The sequence below is a fragment of the Temnothorax longispinosus genome, chromosome 10 (genome assembly GCF_030848805.1).
Source record: "Temnothorax longispinosus isolate EJ_2023e chromosome 10, Tlon_JGU_v1, whole genome shotgun sequence".
Classification (NCBI taxonomy): Eukaryota; Metazoa; Arthropoda; class Insecta; order Hymenoptera; family Formicidae; genus Temnothorax; species Temnothorax longispinosus.
This window is the reverse complement of record NC_092367.1, coordinates 15887890-15904339: the sequence shown is the minus strand read 5'-3', so window position 1 is coordinate 15904339 and position 16450 is coordinate 15887890. Positions and strand designations below refer to the sequence as shown.

The 16450-nt window shown below is 38.0% G+C and overlaps 1 protein-coding gene across 2 annotated transcripts in view; it reads right to left on the bottom strand.

The window, feature by feature from the left end:
- Positions 1 to 146: 146 nt before the first annotated feature.
- Positions 147 to 16450, bottom strand: part of Wb (wing blister) — a 144888-nt gene continuing 128584 nt past the window's right edge. For both annotated transcript variants that reach the window (XM_071790435.1, XM_071790436.1), the window contains 30 exons: positions 15253 to 15359; positions 14407 to 14590; positions 13666 to 14021; positions 12906 to 13103; positions 12636 to 12806; positions 12314 to 12477; positions 11966 to 12100; positions 11514 to 11769; positions 10910 to 11081; positions 10083 to 10304; positions 9683 to 9936; positions 9230 to 9341; positions 8979 to 9123; positions 8550 to 8862; positions 8248 to 8408; positions 7978 to 8116; positions 7264 to 7501; positions 6996 to 7169; positions 6692 to 6858; positions 6251 to 6409; positions 5965 to 6113; positions 5488 to 5775; positions 5030 to 5195; positions 4183 to 4599; positions 3871 to 4047; positions 3297 to 3631; positions 2526 to 2832; positions 1878 to 2316; positions 1217 to 1585; positions 147 to 1106 (listed from right to left, as the gene is read on the bottom strand). In XM_071790435.1, coding sequence (XP_071646536.1) covers positions 964 to 1106; positions 1217 to 1585; positions 1878 to 2316; positions 2526 to 2832; positions 3297 to 3631; positions 3871 to 4047; positions 4183 to 4599; positions 5030 to 5195; positions 5488 to 5775; positions 5965 to 6113; positions 6251 to 6409; positions 6692 to 6858; positions 6996 to 7169; positions 7264 to 7501; positions 7978 to 8116; positions 8248 to 8408; positions 8550 to 8862; positions 8979 to 9123; positions 9230 to 9341; positions 9683 to 9936; positions 10083 to 10304; positions 10910 to 11081; positions 11514 to 11769; positions 11966 to 12100; positions 12314 to 12477; positions 12636 to 12806; positions 12906 to 13103; positions 13666 to 14021; positions 14407 to 14590; positions 15253 to 15359 — 6617 coding nt within the window. In that variant the 3' untranslated portion in view covers positions 147 to 963. The remainder of the gene's footprint in view (positions 1107 to 1216; positions 1586 to 1877; positions 2317 to 2525; positions 2833 to 3296; positions 3632 to 3870; positions 4048 to 4182; positions 4600 to 5029; positions 5196 to 5487; positions 5776 to 5964; positions 6114 to 6250; positions 6410 to 6691; positions 6859 to 6995; positions 7170 to 7263; positions 7502 to 7977; positions 8117 to 8247; positions 8409 to 8549; positions 8863 to 8978; positions 9124 to 9229; positions 9342 to 9682; positions 9937 to 10082; positions 10305 to 10909; positions 11082 to 11513; positions 11770 to 11965; positions 12101 to 12313; positions 12478 to 12635; positions 12807 to 12905; positions 13104 to 13665; positions 14022 to 14406; positions 14591 to 15252; positions 15360 to 16450) is intronic.

Genomic DNA, 16450 nt, shown 5'->3' with positions numbered 1-16450 from the left:
CGTTCGATAATTTGTCCTCTGAAGGAAGGACATTTATAAAATTGCATTGTGAAGTTTTATAAATGTTGCGTCTGAAGTGTCCGAGGCACTTTGTAGAGACCTTAAGAAGAGCGTTAAGGAGAATAAGTCGAAGCGACACGGCCCCATTGCGCTTTTTCTCTTGTTATATTATATATTTTATACACAACAGCGAATTCGTCATTTGTTAATTTTTCCTTGTGTATATGTAATATATTACAGTTCAACAAAAGTCGTGTGCGTGTGTTATGTATGAGAGAGACAAGATTAGATATAAATATTCTTCGAACATTATCTCTCTGTGTGCGTGATTAAAAGGACACTTCTTTTTTTTACAGGGCACTTGCATGTTTTCTCGAAAAATCTTTCGAATAAAAAAATCTACAATGTACAATACATATCGGGCTCTCCAGTAGAACAACTATATAAAAGTATAAAACATAGTCGCGTTATTCTCTATTTGCTAACTCGTCGACGCGGCGATCACGAATTCTCGAGATCTAACGTTAACGATAATAAATAATGGCTTTTAAATACTGATGTACAAATTGTTTGCGGCTTACAGCGTATAATTAAACTATATGGCAGTGGTCTCGCTATTTACGCGTAAAGAGTCACCGTCTGCACGCGTCGCGCAACTTGCATGCAACGAAATTGCTCGTGCCATCGTTTGTCTGCCACGGCGGGACCGACGCGTACGGTCTCCCTCTCTCCCTTTTCTTTTTCTTTTTTCTATCTTCGTGTCACGACGATTAAGCCTAACGAAACGGTCTACGGTTTAGCATCTTTTGGCTTTGTTAAGTCTTAAAGAACGCCTCGTCGCCTGCGAATATGGCACGTTAATCCCGGTGCGATTGTTGAACCCAACGCGGCTCCTCGAGCAATCTTTGGAACTAAAAGCGCTGAACGCCGAGGTAATTGTCTTCCCTCTTCACGGCCTCGCCATCATTGAACCGGGCAGGAGCTCAGGTGGATGTTGTGCAGTTCAGCCATGTCCGTCCAGTCTCGCCTTTCCCCTCTTATCATCACATTCCTGATGCACCCGTTAAAGTGGTCTCGCGTTAACAGTGAGCCTTTTTGAGCGGTTGCTGAAAACAACGAAGTAGTATTGGTTAAGCTACTTTCACGTTCTTTCATTTATCATATGGATTTATGTACACACCAATGTGTAATGTAATTTAACGCAATATTCATTTACCTGGTATACCGCCTATATACAACGGGCCGGAGAAGATAGAGCTATTGAAACGATAATTGACGTTTGTGGGCAGGCCGTATTTTTGGTCCAGCTCGTCCACCTTGAGCGCCAGTTCCTCGTCGTTGTACACGGCCTGGATCCTGTGCCATCGATTGTCGCAGATTGCATAGTGACTGGCGAATCCCTGCTCCACATACAGTGGATTGTTGTCGCCCAGATCGCCTGACATGATCACCTTACCGTTGTTGAGTTCCAGCGATAGAGAAGGCGAGCCACTGGGTGCGGTAATCGACAACAACACGCCGGACACCTCCGACGTTCTAAACTCCAATTGAAGTTCAAGCACGCCGTCCACCTCGAAGTTGTTTCCTAAAAAAATATAAAATCATTATTTTAAAGATCCAAAACGGAATAGAAAAAAAATTCGTACTTTTCAATGTTTCTTGATATTAAAATAAGAATATAATCTTACTTCATATCTTTTGTATTGTTAATTAAGATGCCAATATGTTTTGCAGTAAAAAATGTCATATTGTTTTAAATTTAAAAGATAATAAAAATGATGATATGATTCGAATTGAAGTCGTTTTTTTTTTCACATTTATTTAAATATTCTGTGTTTAAGTTTCTCTTATGTTTTATTAGTAGTTTCATGACTTACGATAAACAGCGTAAGCCTCGCCCTGGAAATACGCTCCGCTCTCGACGCTCGGGAAGCACTGACCGACGTTGAAGGCTCTACTGGTGGAGCCTACCATGTCGTAGACGTTTCCATTGATCTTCAAGCCTCTGATACATCCCTTCAGTGTCTCCAATCTAACGACCACTTGTTCCGGGATGGGTGTTCCACTTTCCGGTAGACCACCGATATACATCATGGACGCGAGACTGATTTTCCTCGGTACTTTGAGGACGCGTGGTGTCTGACTATCCACTAATAGGGTAAGCTTCCTTTCTTCGTGACTGATAACGACATGATGCCAATTGCCGTCGTTAAACGGTGTTTTAAATAGTATTTCCTTCTTCAGTTTGCTTTTCACCACCAAAAGAAGCTGCCCGTCCCGGATGAGCACCATCAGATAGTGCTTCAATCGAAGACCCTGTAAATATAAATTTATAATAACAGCGGCTATAATGTTAATTAATTAAAAATTGAAAAAACTATATTTATGTCAAAAATTGGCGTTATAAAAGACGGACAATTTTTGTAAAATGTATTTTGTTAAACTTAATGAATTTAATAAAACAAATTCAAGTCAGTGCAAATGAAATTAGCAAAATAGTGATTATATAAGGCAGGTTTTTTTACCGGAGTGATGAACAGCAGTCCATTGGGGTAGTACGTCCTAAAGTCGAATTCTATCGCATATTTCTTCTCCCAGAATTTCTTGAAGTTGAGATAGAGCTGCGTGTGACTGTGCGGCTTATCGCCGAATTTCAAAGCACCCGGTTCCAGTGAGTAGTAAGGCACTTTCTGGCATCCTTCGGGCTGCGTGGACATCCCGCGAGACAGTGACGCCGATGGTGTGTAACTCGGCGTGTCTTTCCCCATACTCGGTCCGGCACGACCGATTAGAGCGTGATCGAATTCAACTGCATCGTCGAATCGAAGGTTTCTAAAAAAAAAAGAGAAATTAATCATATCATACAAAGTGTCTCCGTGATGACACTACTTATAATTTTAATGCGCCGAGATTTATGGCATAGTTATCTTTCAAGTAATTGGGTTCTCAAGTAAAATTTTTTTATTAAGCGGTATCCATAATTAATGTAGAGAATCTAAGCCGATTTTTAATACTTTTTGAATTAAAAAAAAAACCTAAATTTGAGAAAGTTATAGCTTTCTAAAGTTTCTTTGATGACGGCAACTTCAAAAGATTTCGCAACAACATTATGACGTCACGCACATTTTCGTGTACTATATTTTCTTCAATTTTGAAGATATTGCAAAAATTCAAAAAGTTTACAAAGAAAGTATGCCATGATCTATGACCATGATGAACAGAATATACTGTTGGGTAAAAGTCGGTTAAAGACCGAATTACAAGCAATATTTAATTGATTTGACTTCACGACTTACAGATCGTTGAAAATCACATCTTTGATAGCACCGTACAGTGGCGTGTTAGTTGCGACCATTTTAGTATTATTGATGGAAGCCGGTAGCCCACCAAAGAAAAGTCCCCTGTTTGATTCGGGAGCCTTGATCGCGATACTACTGCGTAACCTTCCGGATGTTTGATACGCATCATCGATTCTCAGCTCTACTTCTTTTCTTTTTTTAAGGACGGTGACCGAGTGATATCTCCCGTCGTTAAAAGTGCTGTTCGACTGGAGAATCAACTCGCCCTGGCCGGCATTTAAGCGTACTTGCACTTGTCCGTTGAGAATGCACACGGAGTAATAGCTGTTTCTCTGAAGAAACAAATTCAACAAATAAATTAATTTCAATTATCTTGATGATTGTAATACGCAAATAAAGTTTATTTTTGTGAATAATATTATAATATGTCTTTTTATTACGGATTTACTTAGAATAGAAGTATTTAAGACTATTTTTCAACATTTATAATAAATTTTTTTGTGCACTTAATTTTAGTGATTCTTTTTTATAATAAAAAAATTAAATGATATTAAATTAACAATAGCCTTACGTTTGCTGTTTCGTTGAGATTATCTTTTATTCTGTGACGTTCGAACGTGGAGAGAAGGAGCATAGCTGCATCTTGCATGGTTCTGAAGGAGAAGCTTAAAACAGACTGGATCTTCCGCAAAGTGAACGCGGAGTGTTCGAGATATCCATCCCCATAAAACCCGACTATCTTCAATGGCTGCGACAATAAAATAAATTTATGTATAATTTTGATAATATGCAAAATATTGTAGCTACATCTAAAGAAATTCAAATAGAATGTTCAAAAGTTAGATCTATTTTAAAGAATAAGTTAGAAGATGACAATATGTACCTTATTACCGCAACTGGATTCTACCCCGTAATACTGTTCGGCCATTGGATCGTAACCTTCCTGTACTATGATATTTGCCATGCATCCGAGGAACGACACCTGCGAGGGTAACATCAGTTTCTCGGCGCGGAAGCTCGGCGGCAATCCACCGATATAATACTTAGCCTGCGCCAGATCCGGAATATCCTCCTTTTTGGGCTGTGGCGTGGGCACAACGATTAGCGAATCGTCGTTGTCGATGCTAAGACTGCATTTTTCGATATTATGGCGTATTTGATACTGACGGGATGCGTCCACTTTTGTCCAGTTGCCGGTGTTATATTTGCGAGTCGAGGATATCTCTTTACTAACGTTCCCGCCGTAACCGACGTCGAGAATCACTTTGCCTTCTCGCAGGAAAATCATGATGTGCTGGTTCTATTAATAATAAATCATACAATAAAAATTAAACTGATTTGTATGAGTATAATAAAATAGATGTTTTACTTAGGCCCAGTTTCACAAGTGTCGGTTAACTTTTAATCTTAGATTAACTCTTCGTCTCTTTCTAAGGGGGACGTTAGAAGAAGACGAAGAGTGAGTTAATCTAAGATTAAAAGTTAACCGACACTTGTGAAACTGGGCCTTAGTATTAGAATGTATATAAATGTGCATAAATTGAATTATTATTTTACATACATAGTTTCTTTGCTAAAGTGTAATAATAAAAGATTCTATTTTTAAATTTAATTTAATGTAAATTACATCTATTCTTTATTTATTCTCTTTTAATATAAGCAAAGGCTATAAGAAGAGATATTTCTTAATATTGAAATACGTATTGAGAAAAATTTAAATAAATTCGTACCTCTCTGTTAGTGGCCAGAAATAGCAACGCATTCTCGTCGTATGTTCGAAAACTAATCGAGACTCCAAACATATATTTATTGTATGGACCAGACGAGACTCTGTTTCTCACGGCGTAGCCTTCTCCGTTGAAACTGTAAGCTATGTCATCTCTGGCATCTTCCACTCTGTAACATTAATATCATTAATAAAAGAATTTAAAAAATTTTGGACAATTAAATGTCGCATAGGCCGGTATTCATAGTCGGTTCTTATTTTAAGACCGTCTTAAGTAATGTCTTAAGATGCTAGCTAATACGGCTTTGTAATTGGTTAATGACATCTTAAGATTGTACTTAAGACGGTCTTAAATATAAGAACCGACTATGAATACCGGCCACAATAGAAAACTTGATCTACGAAATAATATAACTTTTTAACGTCGAAAGAGAAATTTAATAACTTTCATGGCGAATTTACCCTTCTACGCAAGCTTTGCAAGCCTTGTCCGGTGCTGTCGTGATAAAATTCCAGAGACCAATTTGTCTTCCGTCAAGGATCACTTGATGAATGCAACCCGGAAGACCATTACCGGCGATTAGTTCCGTTGGTCGCCTCTGCGACTTAGGGATACCTCCTATCCACACTCGGTCCGTAGGTAGAACGTCGAAACGACCGTACTCGGGATTAGTCATGTTAATAACAGGGAGATACTGCCCGGACGTCGAAGACTGCTTGTGCACGCTCAGCTTGCCTGTGTGTCGCGTTCTGAGATCAAGAAATAACGATCATTTGAAATATACAGCTTTTTTTCTCTGGTATCAATTAATGATACCATAATTCGATAAATTATTTTTTACACACCACCAAATTTCAATTGACATTTGTTCATCTATATTAATTAATTCTATTCATTCGGAATAACTACTAATTTTACATTTACGTATTATTACTTACCTCTCAGCCTCGATCCGATACCAAAACTTGTCCTTCTGAATATCGCCGCTTTCGAGGACCTCAGGATGTGTTAGTATGCCTGTACCACCACCGACGTTCCACAGGAATCGCACCTTTTTGTCAACTATTTCTAGAGCGACAAAATCGTCCTGGAAAAAGTCGAAATATCAGGATTTTACTTAAATATCAATGCATTATATAATTCTTATTTTATTTTATAAACAAACTTAATTATTTTAACTGTTAAATTATTGTTCTAGATATATAATATTATCATAGAACGTACATTAATTCCACTAGGCAAGTAAAACAAGGAACCCTCCTTGCGTGCGGTTGGAAGCGCGAATGTTAGCACGATCGACGTCGTTGATGAGGGTTGCAACGTCGCCGGTCTGTACGAACGGATACATTCCTTACCCTCCACCGATCGCAGAGAAACGCGAATCTAAAGTTGAAAAAAAAAAATATAAACTTATATTTCAAAAATTATTTATCACAATTATTTAATCTTAATTAATCAATGCTATATCGGAAATCATAACTTAATTATTAAAAATTTTCTTATATTAAATCAAGAAATCATGATATTAAAGATATATAATAGAAGATTAGCAAGCAAGAAATTTTTGTTAGTTATAAATTTATGATAAAGAAATATATGGATAAACAATTTTTTATTTTAATTTATAAAGATCCGAGCAAGCAGAAAAATAATTATTGTTCTTACCCCCTCAGCAGTATTTCGAGCCTCTGCAATCTTGTCTTTCAGATTTTGCAGTTTCGTGGCTAACGTGTCGTTCCACTTGTCGAAAACAGCTTTCCGCTTCATCGCGGCATTCGATAAACTTATTAGCTTCGCATCGGCTTTCTTAATATTGCTCAACGCTTCTGATACTAAAATGCAAATATTTCTACAATAATTTATCATTTTTACACAATATTTAATTTAACGATTAATTAATAATGAAATTTAACAATTGTCCACCAAGTATATACATTTATTTTAAACACAATTTAAAAAGAGATATTACGTTTCTCACTGGCGAGGCCAATCTTCGAGTCGCCTTCACGCTTCAATTCATGCAATTTTGGCTTTAGTCTGTCGGCGATGCCTTGTTTGTAGTAGTCGATTAATCGTTGCGTGCTTTTTACTGATTTCCTTACTTCATCGTTGTCCTCCGAGATATCCAATAAATCTTCATGCACTGTTAAACAAAAATTAATACAACAATAATCTTGTTTCGAGCCGCATTTCTTGGAATCAGTAATAACATGGCATGATTTGTAACATAGACTAACATTTTTTACTATTACTCTGCAACTCTCGCAATTTCACATTTATCTCGTTGTCCTTTATCCCAGTGCTGTTCAACGTATCTTTCAAAACGAGTACGGCTTGCTTCTGAGCTTCCAACACGGTATTCGCATTCTTGACTAGTTTGCCGTGCTCCTTTGCCGTTTCCCACTGTTGCGATGACTTGGCCAACACTTCCTTGGTATCGTCCAACAGCGATTTCTGTCCCGAAGGAGGGAAAACCTTGAAAAAGCATCTACATTACATTTATAGCCGATTCTCAAAATTATAAAACCGTATTAATATGATTATATAAAAACATAAGATCAGAATTTAGAAAAATCAATAAAAAGCTAACAATTATTTTAAATATAGTTGATATTTTTTAGTTAAATTCCTTTATTCTCGAATACTTGTTAAAATATTTTATCTGAAGCTTATTTCAATTAATTTCATTTCTTATAAAAATGTTTTTTTTCTGTGTATTTATATGACAGTGCGCGCTTATACCTAAATTATGGAGAAAATTATGGTTAAATTTTGTAAACATCTAAAACATTTAATGCCTGATAATTTGAGATTAGAAAAGTTCATTATTTATGTAAAAAACGGAAAAGGAATGATAGCTTTTTGACATATTGGCTTCAATTTTTAATAAGGAGAACAATTAAAATGCTAAAGGCTCCAAGTTCAAAGAGAATCGCATGATCGTTTTTTACCTTCTTATGCACGTCCTCGACGGATTCCTTGGCTGCTAGTGCGGTGACTCTCGCTGCTTGCAGGCCATCGACGATGTTCTTGTAGGCCTGGCTTGCCTTCAGAGGGCTGGCCGCAATATCTCGTGTCTCGGCGAACAGACTGTTCCACAAAAATGTTATCACGTTATCGAGTCATCGACGATTATATCGCTGTCAGATAACATCACCGGTTTTGGATTTAATGGGATGTAATTATCGATTGAATTAATTATGCTAACAGGATATGCTCACCTGACATACTGATCGACGTAGCTGGACAAATTCTTCGCATGTTGCACTGCTGGTACCACGTACTTCTCGGGGTACTCGTAATTTAGTCGGTACAGGAGTTCCTCCTTCATGCTCAGTTTCTCCGTCCAGTATGTTAATTTATCTCGTGAGTCTGGGAGATCCTGAAAGTCACATTTAAGGATAAGTTTTTAACAGAGACAATAATAATATTCAGAATTATTTATTATACATTACTTCTTTCTTCACCGTTATTGATTTGTTTTCTAATTACTGTTATTAGTTGTTAAAAAAAATATCTCTACTTGAATATTGTTTCCCGCGTCGACAAGTAGACCGTGAGCCTCGTCGATGAGTTTCTGTCCCTCGGTGATCGTTTGGTTTGTTTCGTCGCGCAGTATCCCGATACGGACGCATTGGTTCTTGGTCTCGACGAATGTCCCATTGATACGGTTGTACAAACTATCGTAGCTGAATAGCGTTTCCATGGTGTTTTCTATGACCGTTCTCATATCATCCAACTTTATCTCGAAATCTTTAGCGTCGTCCTGGGCGGATGCCAAAGGCTCAGTCGCGTCATGAAGAGAATTTAGCCATGCCACATATTCGGTAACACCGCTAATTAATTCAAAACATATTATTCATTAATAAATTATTTTAAAAATTAATGTTTTTCTCTTTCTCTCTTCTGGTCAATTTATTAAAATTATTTATTAAATTAAAACAATACTCACTCAAGGAAGTTTTCCACTTCCGTAGTTCTTTTGGCTATATCGACGGACTTTAAATAATTCAGGATTGTCTTCGCAGTTTTTAAGGCTTTCTTGATTTCTATTTTCCTATTGTCATTGCTGTACTGATTGAGTTCCGAAATTGTATCTGGAGTTTGAGAGAAAAGATTACTCTAAAAGTATTTACACACTAGAGCGCAATGGTGTTAACGATAATTAAGACAAATTTAAATGATAATTAAGTTGATACATACCTCCTATGTCTTTTCTCAAATTGTCGAGCGTAACCTTCGCGGTAAAAACATTATTTCTCAAGTCGCCACTTTTGGTCTTCAACGTACCAACATGTTTCGCATGCTTGTTCAACTGTAAAGTAAAATAAAACGTCAAAAATATTCTAAAGTTTACTATAGACGATTTATAATTTATCGGATTTTAGAATAAAATTCTATAATTCTATATAGAATTTGCCATACAATTTGATACATGTATGCGTATTTTGTTACATGTATGCATCTGATTCTTTAAATGTGTTTTATTCATACGGCACATAAAATTATAAATTTTAGAATTCTATTCTATTCTAAATTCCGACGCGAATTATAAAATAGAAATAAAGGATTTAAAAGAAACTGTACAATTTGTCACATAATATTCCTTAAATAACGATTGCGCTATTATTATCTAACAGTATTAAAGTGACATACGTTTCTTAACATAGTTTCAACATTTTCCGCAAGCTTCTTGTATTCATGCCACGGTACATTTCTCATTCTTTGCTGCAGTTGTGTTCGCAGCTCTAATTCCTCGAGATATGCAGTCACATTGGAATCGATATCTGACAGTGCTTCCCAGGGGGGTGGAATGTATCCGCCTGCTATGTGACCCGTTCCCTCGGCCAGGTTCTCGGACAGCATCGCGACAGTGTCGAGCAGAATTCCCGTGCAATTGTCATCGCAAGCTAAACATCGCAACGTAATGTAAACGAATTTGTGTGGTGATGTTATTGTGCAAAGATTAGTAAAACAGAATGACAAATTCTAACTTTCTAGATACTCATACAGATTAATTTTAAGACAAAATCGTTCGGCTTGTGAATAAACTTACAAGTGCAAACGTTGTTTATATAAACGTGTCGATACGCCGTGCACTGGGAGCAATCCCTGCCCGTAGAACCGGGCCTGCATTTGCACTGTCCTGTCTCGCCGTCGCAGGCGTCGCTCAAACTTCCTGCCAAGTTGCAATTGCACGGAACGCACTTGCCGTCCGGAAGGCCAGGAGAGCCGTAATAGCCGTAGGCGCAGCGTTCGCATTTTCTACCGATGTAGCCTGCGGCAAGATTAGAGATAAATGCATGGGAAAAATAAGAAGTACAAAGCCCACTTTACGGACGATTTATAATTCGCGTCAGAATTCAGAATAAAATTCCATTTATGTGTAATACGAAAAAATTTTGAAAAATCAGTATACATACATAGATGAAACATATTAAAATAGATTTTTAAATAATTATCTTCAAACATATAAAATTATAAATAAAATTCTATGTGATGTAAATTATAGATTATGTAAAGTGAACTTATAAAGAATCAGACATGTTAAGAATTGCCCAAAATTTTAAACATAAGCTTTTTTATAAATAAGTCAGTATGTAATTTTTTTTAGATTTTTTACCGGTTAATTTTTAAAAATATTTATAACAGAGTTCAAGATTTTGTAATGGGTTCTAATGGAAGACTCGATGGCTGCATATCAATTATCAAAAAAGACTGTTAAAAATATCAAAAATTGAATTTTATGTTTAATAAAATCGCAAGATTTTCAATGATCTAAGTAAGATTTAAATATATACTCTGTCTAATTAAACAAATGTTCTAATCAATTTTTTGTACTTTTTCTCATATATACAATTTTTCACGTTGTTGTCTATGTACCTGGCTTGCAGTGACAAATGGGTTCGTTGTCCGTACGAACCACACAGGTACTCGAAAATCTCTTATCGACTTGCGGGCATGGACATGGCTTGCAGCCTCCAAACTCTGGATGACCGTAGAAACTGTCAGCGCAAACGTTGCAATGTGCACCAACCGTGTTTTCTTTGCAATTCTATAACGTTAAATTTTAATATTATATTAATAATTATTCAAACATTAATACTTTATACACGTTATATAGAGATCCGTACTACTTATTTCTTTTTACACGAATTAAAAACCACCCACGACATTAAATAATCTATATATTTATTTCTTTCAAATTCTATTAATACAAAAACATCGGAAAATATTAGAATCGGGGGGGGGGGGGAAATCAATTTACAGAAATTATTTGTATGAATAGCAAATGCAGATAATGCGAAAGAAAAAAGAATGTAAATCCGTAAATATCATACAGATTCGAAGGCTCCTTAGTAAGAAATTTATCTTGTATCAACTCTAGCTCATATCCTTATACACTTGTCTCTCAGCACACTTCCTGTCGCGCTATCATCTTTGCGAATAGTGTACACTCGTAGGAAAATGTTTAAGTAATGCTTACCAAGCAATATCCCGTCTCCCTGTCGCACAGCTCGGATCTCCCGTTGCACTGGCAGCGCCTGGCTTGTCCGACAAGATCGATCACGATGGTAGACGTGGCGGTGGTGTTCTTGTACCACCTGTAAAAACCGATGCTGGGATCCTGGCAAGACGTGCCGTTGTATTCCGCCGGGCACTGGCAGATCTCCACTCCAGTCGCCAGCGGTGGCGAGTGCGTAGGCATCAGGACGGCGGCGTCGAGAGAAGCTTCCAGCAATCTGAGCAGCACACGGATTAATAAAGTACCATTAGAAATTCATATATATATACATAAAAAAAAAGTAATAGAATTAACAGATAAAATAATTTTTGTTTCTAAATTTGCTTGTCAAAAATAAAGCATAGAAAGAAACATTGAAAAATAAATGTACAACAATTTATTTTACTGTCTATGTCTATAATGTAGTTACGCACGTAGTTTTCGTGAATTCGGCGTTGTCGGAGGCTTTCACGAGGATGTACTGCAAGTTTTGTAACGCGACCATTAGGACCTCCCTGGAGACTTTGTAATCTGGCCTGTTTTGCAGCTGCCACAACGACTCGTGGAATCTAAGATAACAGATACATGTCAGTCGTATAGCGTAAGGTTTGAACAGTGTTAATAAATCTTTAAAAAAATTCCATAATATGATAAAATCTAATTAAATAGATTATTCATTAAATTCTAATATGATGAATTATACATTAAAGTGTTTAATTCACATTTAATTTACATCGAATCAACGTACTCTTTTTCCTCTTTTCAATTAACTGATTATATACCTGACTTCATAATGATTATCGTTCACTGGTAGATGCAGATAATACTCCAGGACAATCTTATTGTTTCCTTGCAACTGCACCACAGGATATCGAAGATTCGATCTCAGAGGTATCCCACCTTCCGTCGAGGTTTTAAAGCGCAGGAATCCTCCGTAAGAAACGACCTTAAAGAATTTAATGCGAGTCTCTGATGTTTCATGCGGTTCAATCACGAGCGAATTGTACATACATACACAAAATTTGATTTAAAAACGAGACGAAATGCATCTCGACTTATTTGTATTTGACGCAGAATGTGTTCGAAACATCTTCGAAAAATTACCTTATCGCCTAGAAAGGAATCCGGCAGTCTCCAATATAAAGGATAACTGTAATAAAGATTTGTGGGCAACGTAACATCGCCATTGGATCCGGGGATTACGGAGAGGCCGTTTGTCACGTTCAATCCGCCGTTCACCGCTGGCAGTACAGTCGTGGAGCCGAAGTTTGTTATCTGTTTAATCGTACGATAATATCAGACGGCGATACGACGTATAAAATATTGTTTGATAAAACTCATTCGTCAAAATTTAACAGCCGAAACGGATCTTACTATTACATCGTTGACCGTGTCGTTGATATAAAGAACGCGGGGCCGAGTCAATCTACGTTGACCCCAACTGAGTCCGGCCTGCTGACAAAGAGTGCTCCTTCCGAAGCAGAAGCACTCGGTGCATCCCCTGACATTGTTCATCGCAAGGCCGAAAGTGCCTTCCTTGCACTGATTGCACTGTCGTCCGATGACCAGTTCCTTGAAAATGATTGTTCAATCAATGTCTTTCTCCGACGTTACGTCGGAAGCAAATGCATACATTTTTTTCAAGAAAGTTCAGGATTAATTTCAGACTAAAAAACTCACAGGGAGATAACTAAAATAATCCCATTTTATAATTTTGAGTTTTCGCGAATAGAATATAATGATTTGGAAAATTCGTTTCGCATCTTACAAAGTTTACATACATACGAGCCAATTCCTAAACTGTTTATTTTGTTTCTTCAGCATCGATTTTTATTCGATACTTTTTTCTCCATTGCGTAGAAGAAAATCTATTTACATTGTTAAATATTACAGAATAAAATTCAAACCAATACCTTGAGTTAAATAACGTTTTGTTATTTTTAACTACCAGGTGTCAAAATTTATTATAAAAAAAACAGTATTATTTGAACTTTAATTTGGTTTAATGAAATTAACAACATATTGAGTAGAAACAATGGTGAATGGTTAAAAATGCCTCAAGTATAATTTGACACTGCGAATTTAACAGTGTAAATTTTCTACCTAAACTTTTGCTCCTCCTCGTCTCTCTCACCTTGCACGGGCACTGTCCCTTGTCGTCGCACTCGCAGACGCCGTCCCGGCAGTGCGTCGTGCCGGCCAAGCTGCAGCCGCAAGGACGGCATCTCGGATAGCCGTAGTAACCTTTGGCGCATCTCTCGCACCTGAGCCCGTCGTAGCCGATCCTGCAGGGGCACTGACCCTGATGGTCGCACTGGGACCGCGTGGCGCCCAGGGTGCAAGCGCACGGCTTGCAGCCGACGCTCGGCACCAGGTCCCACGCACCCGGTCGGCACCGGTCGCAGTGCTCGCCGTAGGTCAAGCGGGGACACACGCAGCGACCGGTGTCGGGGTCGCACACGTGACCGGGTCGCGTACACGAGTCGCACACTGTGGAGCAATCGTAGGATGTCACATCCGTTCGCCGGTTTATCTCGCCGAGACTTTATATAGAGGTAGCAAAGGACGCGAGCAAAGTCTACTTGGGTGTTTTATAATTTCTTTTTCCCTCTTGTGAAGTTTACAGTCGACAATTCCGCGCGCTGATAGTTTATCAGTTACAGAAAAAAAGACAGGCGAGCTTTGTCGCGTATTAATTCCTCAGGATCGCGCGAGCAAAGATTGTGAAGAAAGTCTTTATTCTACCAGTCTCTTATATTCATCGTTCTGTTTAAGATAGAAATATCACTTGCAAAACTTATAGTACGACAAAGAAATTTGCGAGGGGTTTGATTTTGGCTAAGAAACACCACGTTAGGAAAACGATCTGACTCACGTTGACAGCCGTTCAAAGAGAAGCCATAGTATCCGGACTGACAACTGTTGCAGCGCGCACCACCCACACCCGGCTTGCAGTAGCATACTCCTGTATCACTGTGGCAGGATGCGTTGTGGGATCCCATGGAATCGCAGTCGCAAGATGTGCAGCCGGCTCCCGATGCGAATCCCCAATAACCGACCTAATTTGTCATGTTAAATCCGACAATTAGAAATGTCCACCGAGTCGCAAAGACAAACGTCAGATGTGCGAGAGCAGTCGCAAGATTAATCGATATTGTCTTGAAGCTTGCATTAATAGAATAATAAATAAAAAAAAAGAATAAATATTTAAGAATATTAAAGAATTGTGACTTGTCTAGATTAGACTCTGCTGGCGTCAGTCTCTTAGCAAGCTCTTAGTCTTACATTATCGTATTAATTGTCGGCATTGTCGCGAAGGATCTGTCGAGTGACTTTGATCGCCGGACTTCGACGGACAATACGATTTATCATGTCTGACTATGTCCGGCGGTTACCACTTCTATATTACAGATCACTGGATATTTCCCGATATCTGATACAGTCGCATTACGAAACAGGGCATTTGTCTTCGCTGTTAGATGTCTATCGAGATAATGTACCTCAACGTTACAGATCACCGATCGTGAGTTTATCTTAATCATCGCGTTTGATATCGCTCGATCAATTTCATTTTCTTTTTGACTTGGTTCTTCTAATATTACTTTCTATTATTACCAATAGTTTTTTACTTAAATAGTTTTACTTAAATATACAAATTTAATCTAATTTACAAAACTGAAAATTTACGGTATCTATAGTATTGTAGAAAATCGAGTCTTACATTGCATTCGTTGCACTGCCTGCCAATAACGTGTGATTTGCACTGACACTGTCCGGACACGATGTCACAGGCAGAATTCGTGGAACCCAAATTGTTGCAGCCACACCCTGCAATCAGATAAAATATTGTAAGTAAAAAATAATAATTAATTCCCTTCGTAATTCATTTATTTGAAACATAACTATATATCAATATATAAAGTTATCGATAAATAAAATCTCGCCAGAATAAATTGAGATATATAATATTAATCTTTGTTGAAAATTATTCTTTGGAGATTAAAAATAAATAACATCATATTTAAATTATTATTTCTATTTAAACCTCATATAAAATTTTTAAGTAGTGATAATTGCTATCGTTCTATCTTTGTTCATGATAATAATAAATTTCTCGATGCAAAGTGATGCCCAAGGAAGCTACAATTTCCGTGTCGGCGAGAGGCGTAATTAAACGATCATCAAGACAAGCGTCGGCAAGTGTCGACAGCGGTCTCATTAATAATTCATATAAGATTATTCTTGCTTTCGCGCTAATTGCGCACTGACGAAACGTTTGTACCGTTTCTAATCGATTGGTGCGGCGCGAATTCTTTCGGGGCCGCCTCGCGCGAAAAATTCGCGGCGCGACCGCGGCGATCGTAGCTGTATACGCGTTCGCCGATTTTGTCCGGCGTGGTCACGCGTGAGCGGCTTGTTTATGCAGCATCGAGCGGATTTTGCAATTAGCGATGCCCGTCGCTGCGAGCGCACCGCATTGTATTCAAATGCCGCAGACGACGGGGCTGTCGTTCTCGCGCGACTGTCGCCCTGGTAATGCCGCGGAAATTATAAATTATGCATGGTCGCATCGACCATCGCCGGCTGAAGCGTATCGATTTCCTATTAACGGTGGGCCCTTACAAAGGGATTACCCGCGAGAATTGATTCGGCGACGGCAATCGGCGTGTTTACACACCGCTGCGATTCGTTCGTACGATCGTCGAGACATTCATGCGTGATTATCATGAATAATAGAAGACGATGATAGCGCGTATCTGTGGAGAACATGATTGAAATAAAACCGATTACATTCATATATATTTTTGTTCCTTGAGAAATACAGGTGATCCTCGAATACTTGAATTGCGCGGAGTCTCGAGTAGCACAGTGAAAAATTGTGACGACTCTACTTTTTAAAATTTTTTTTAAATAAATAA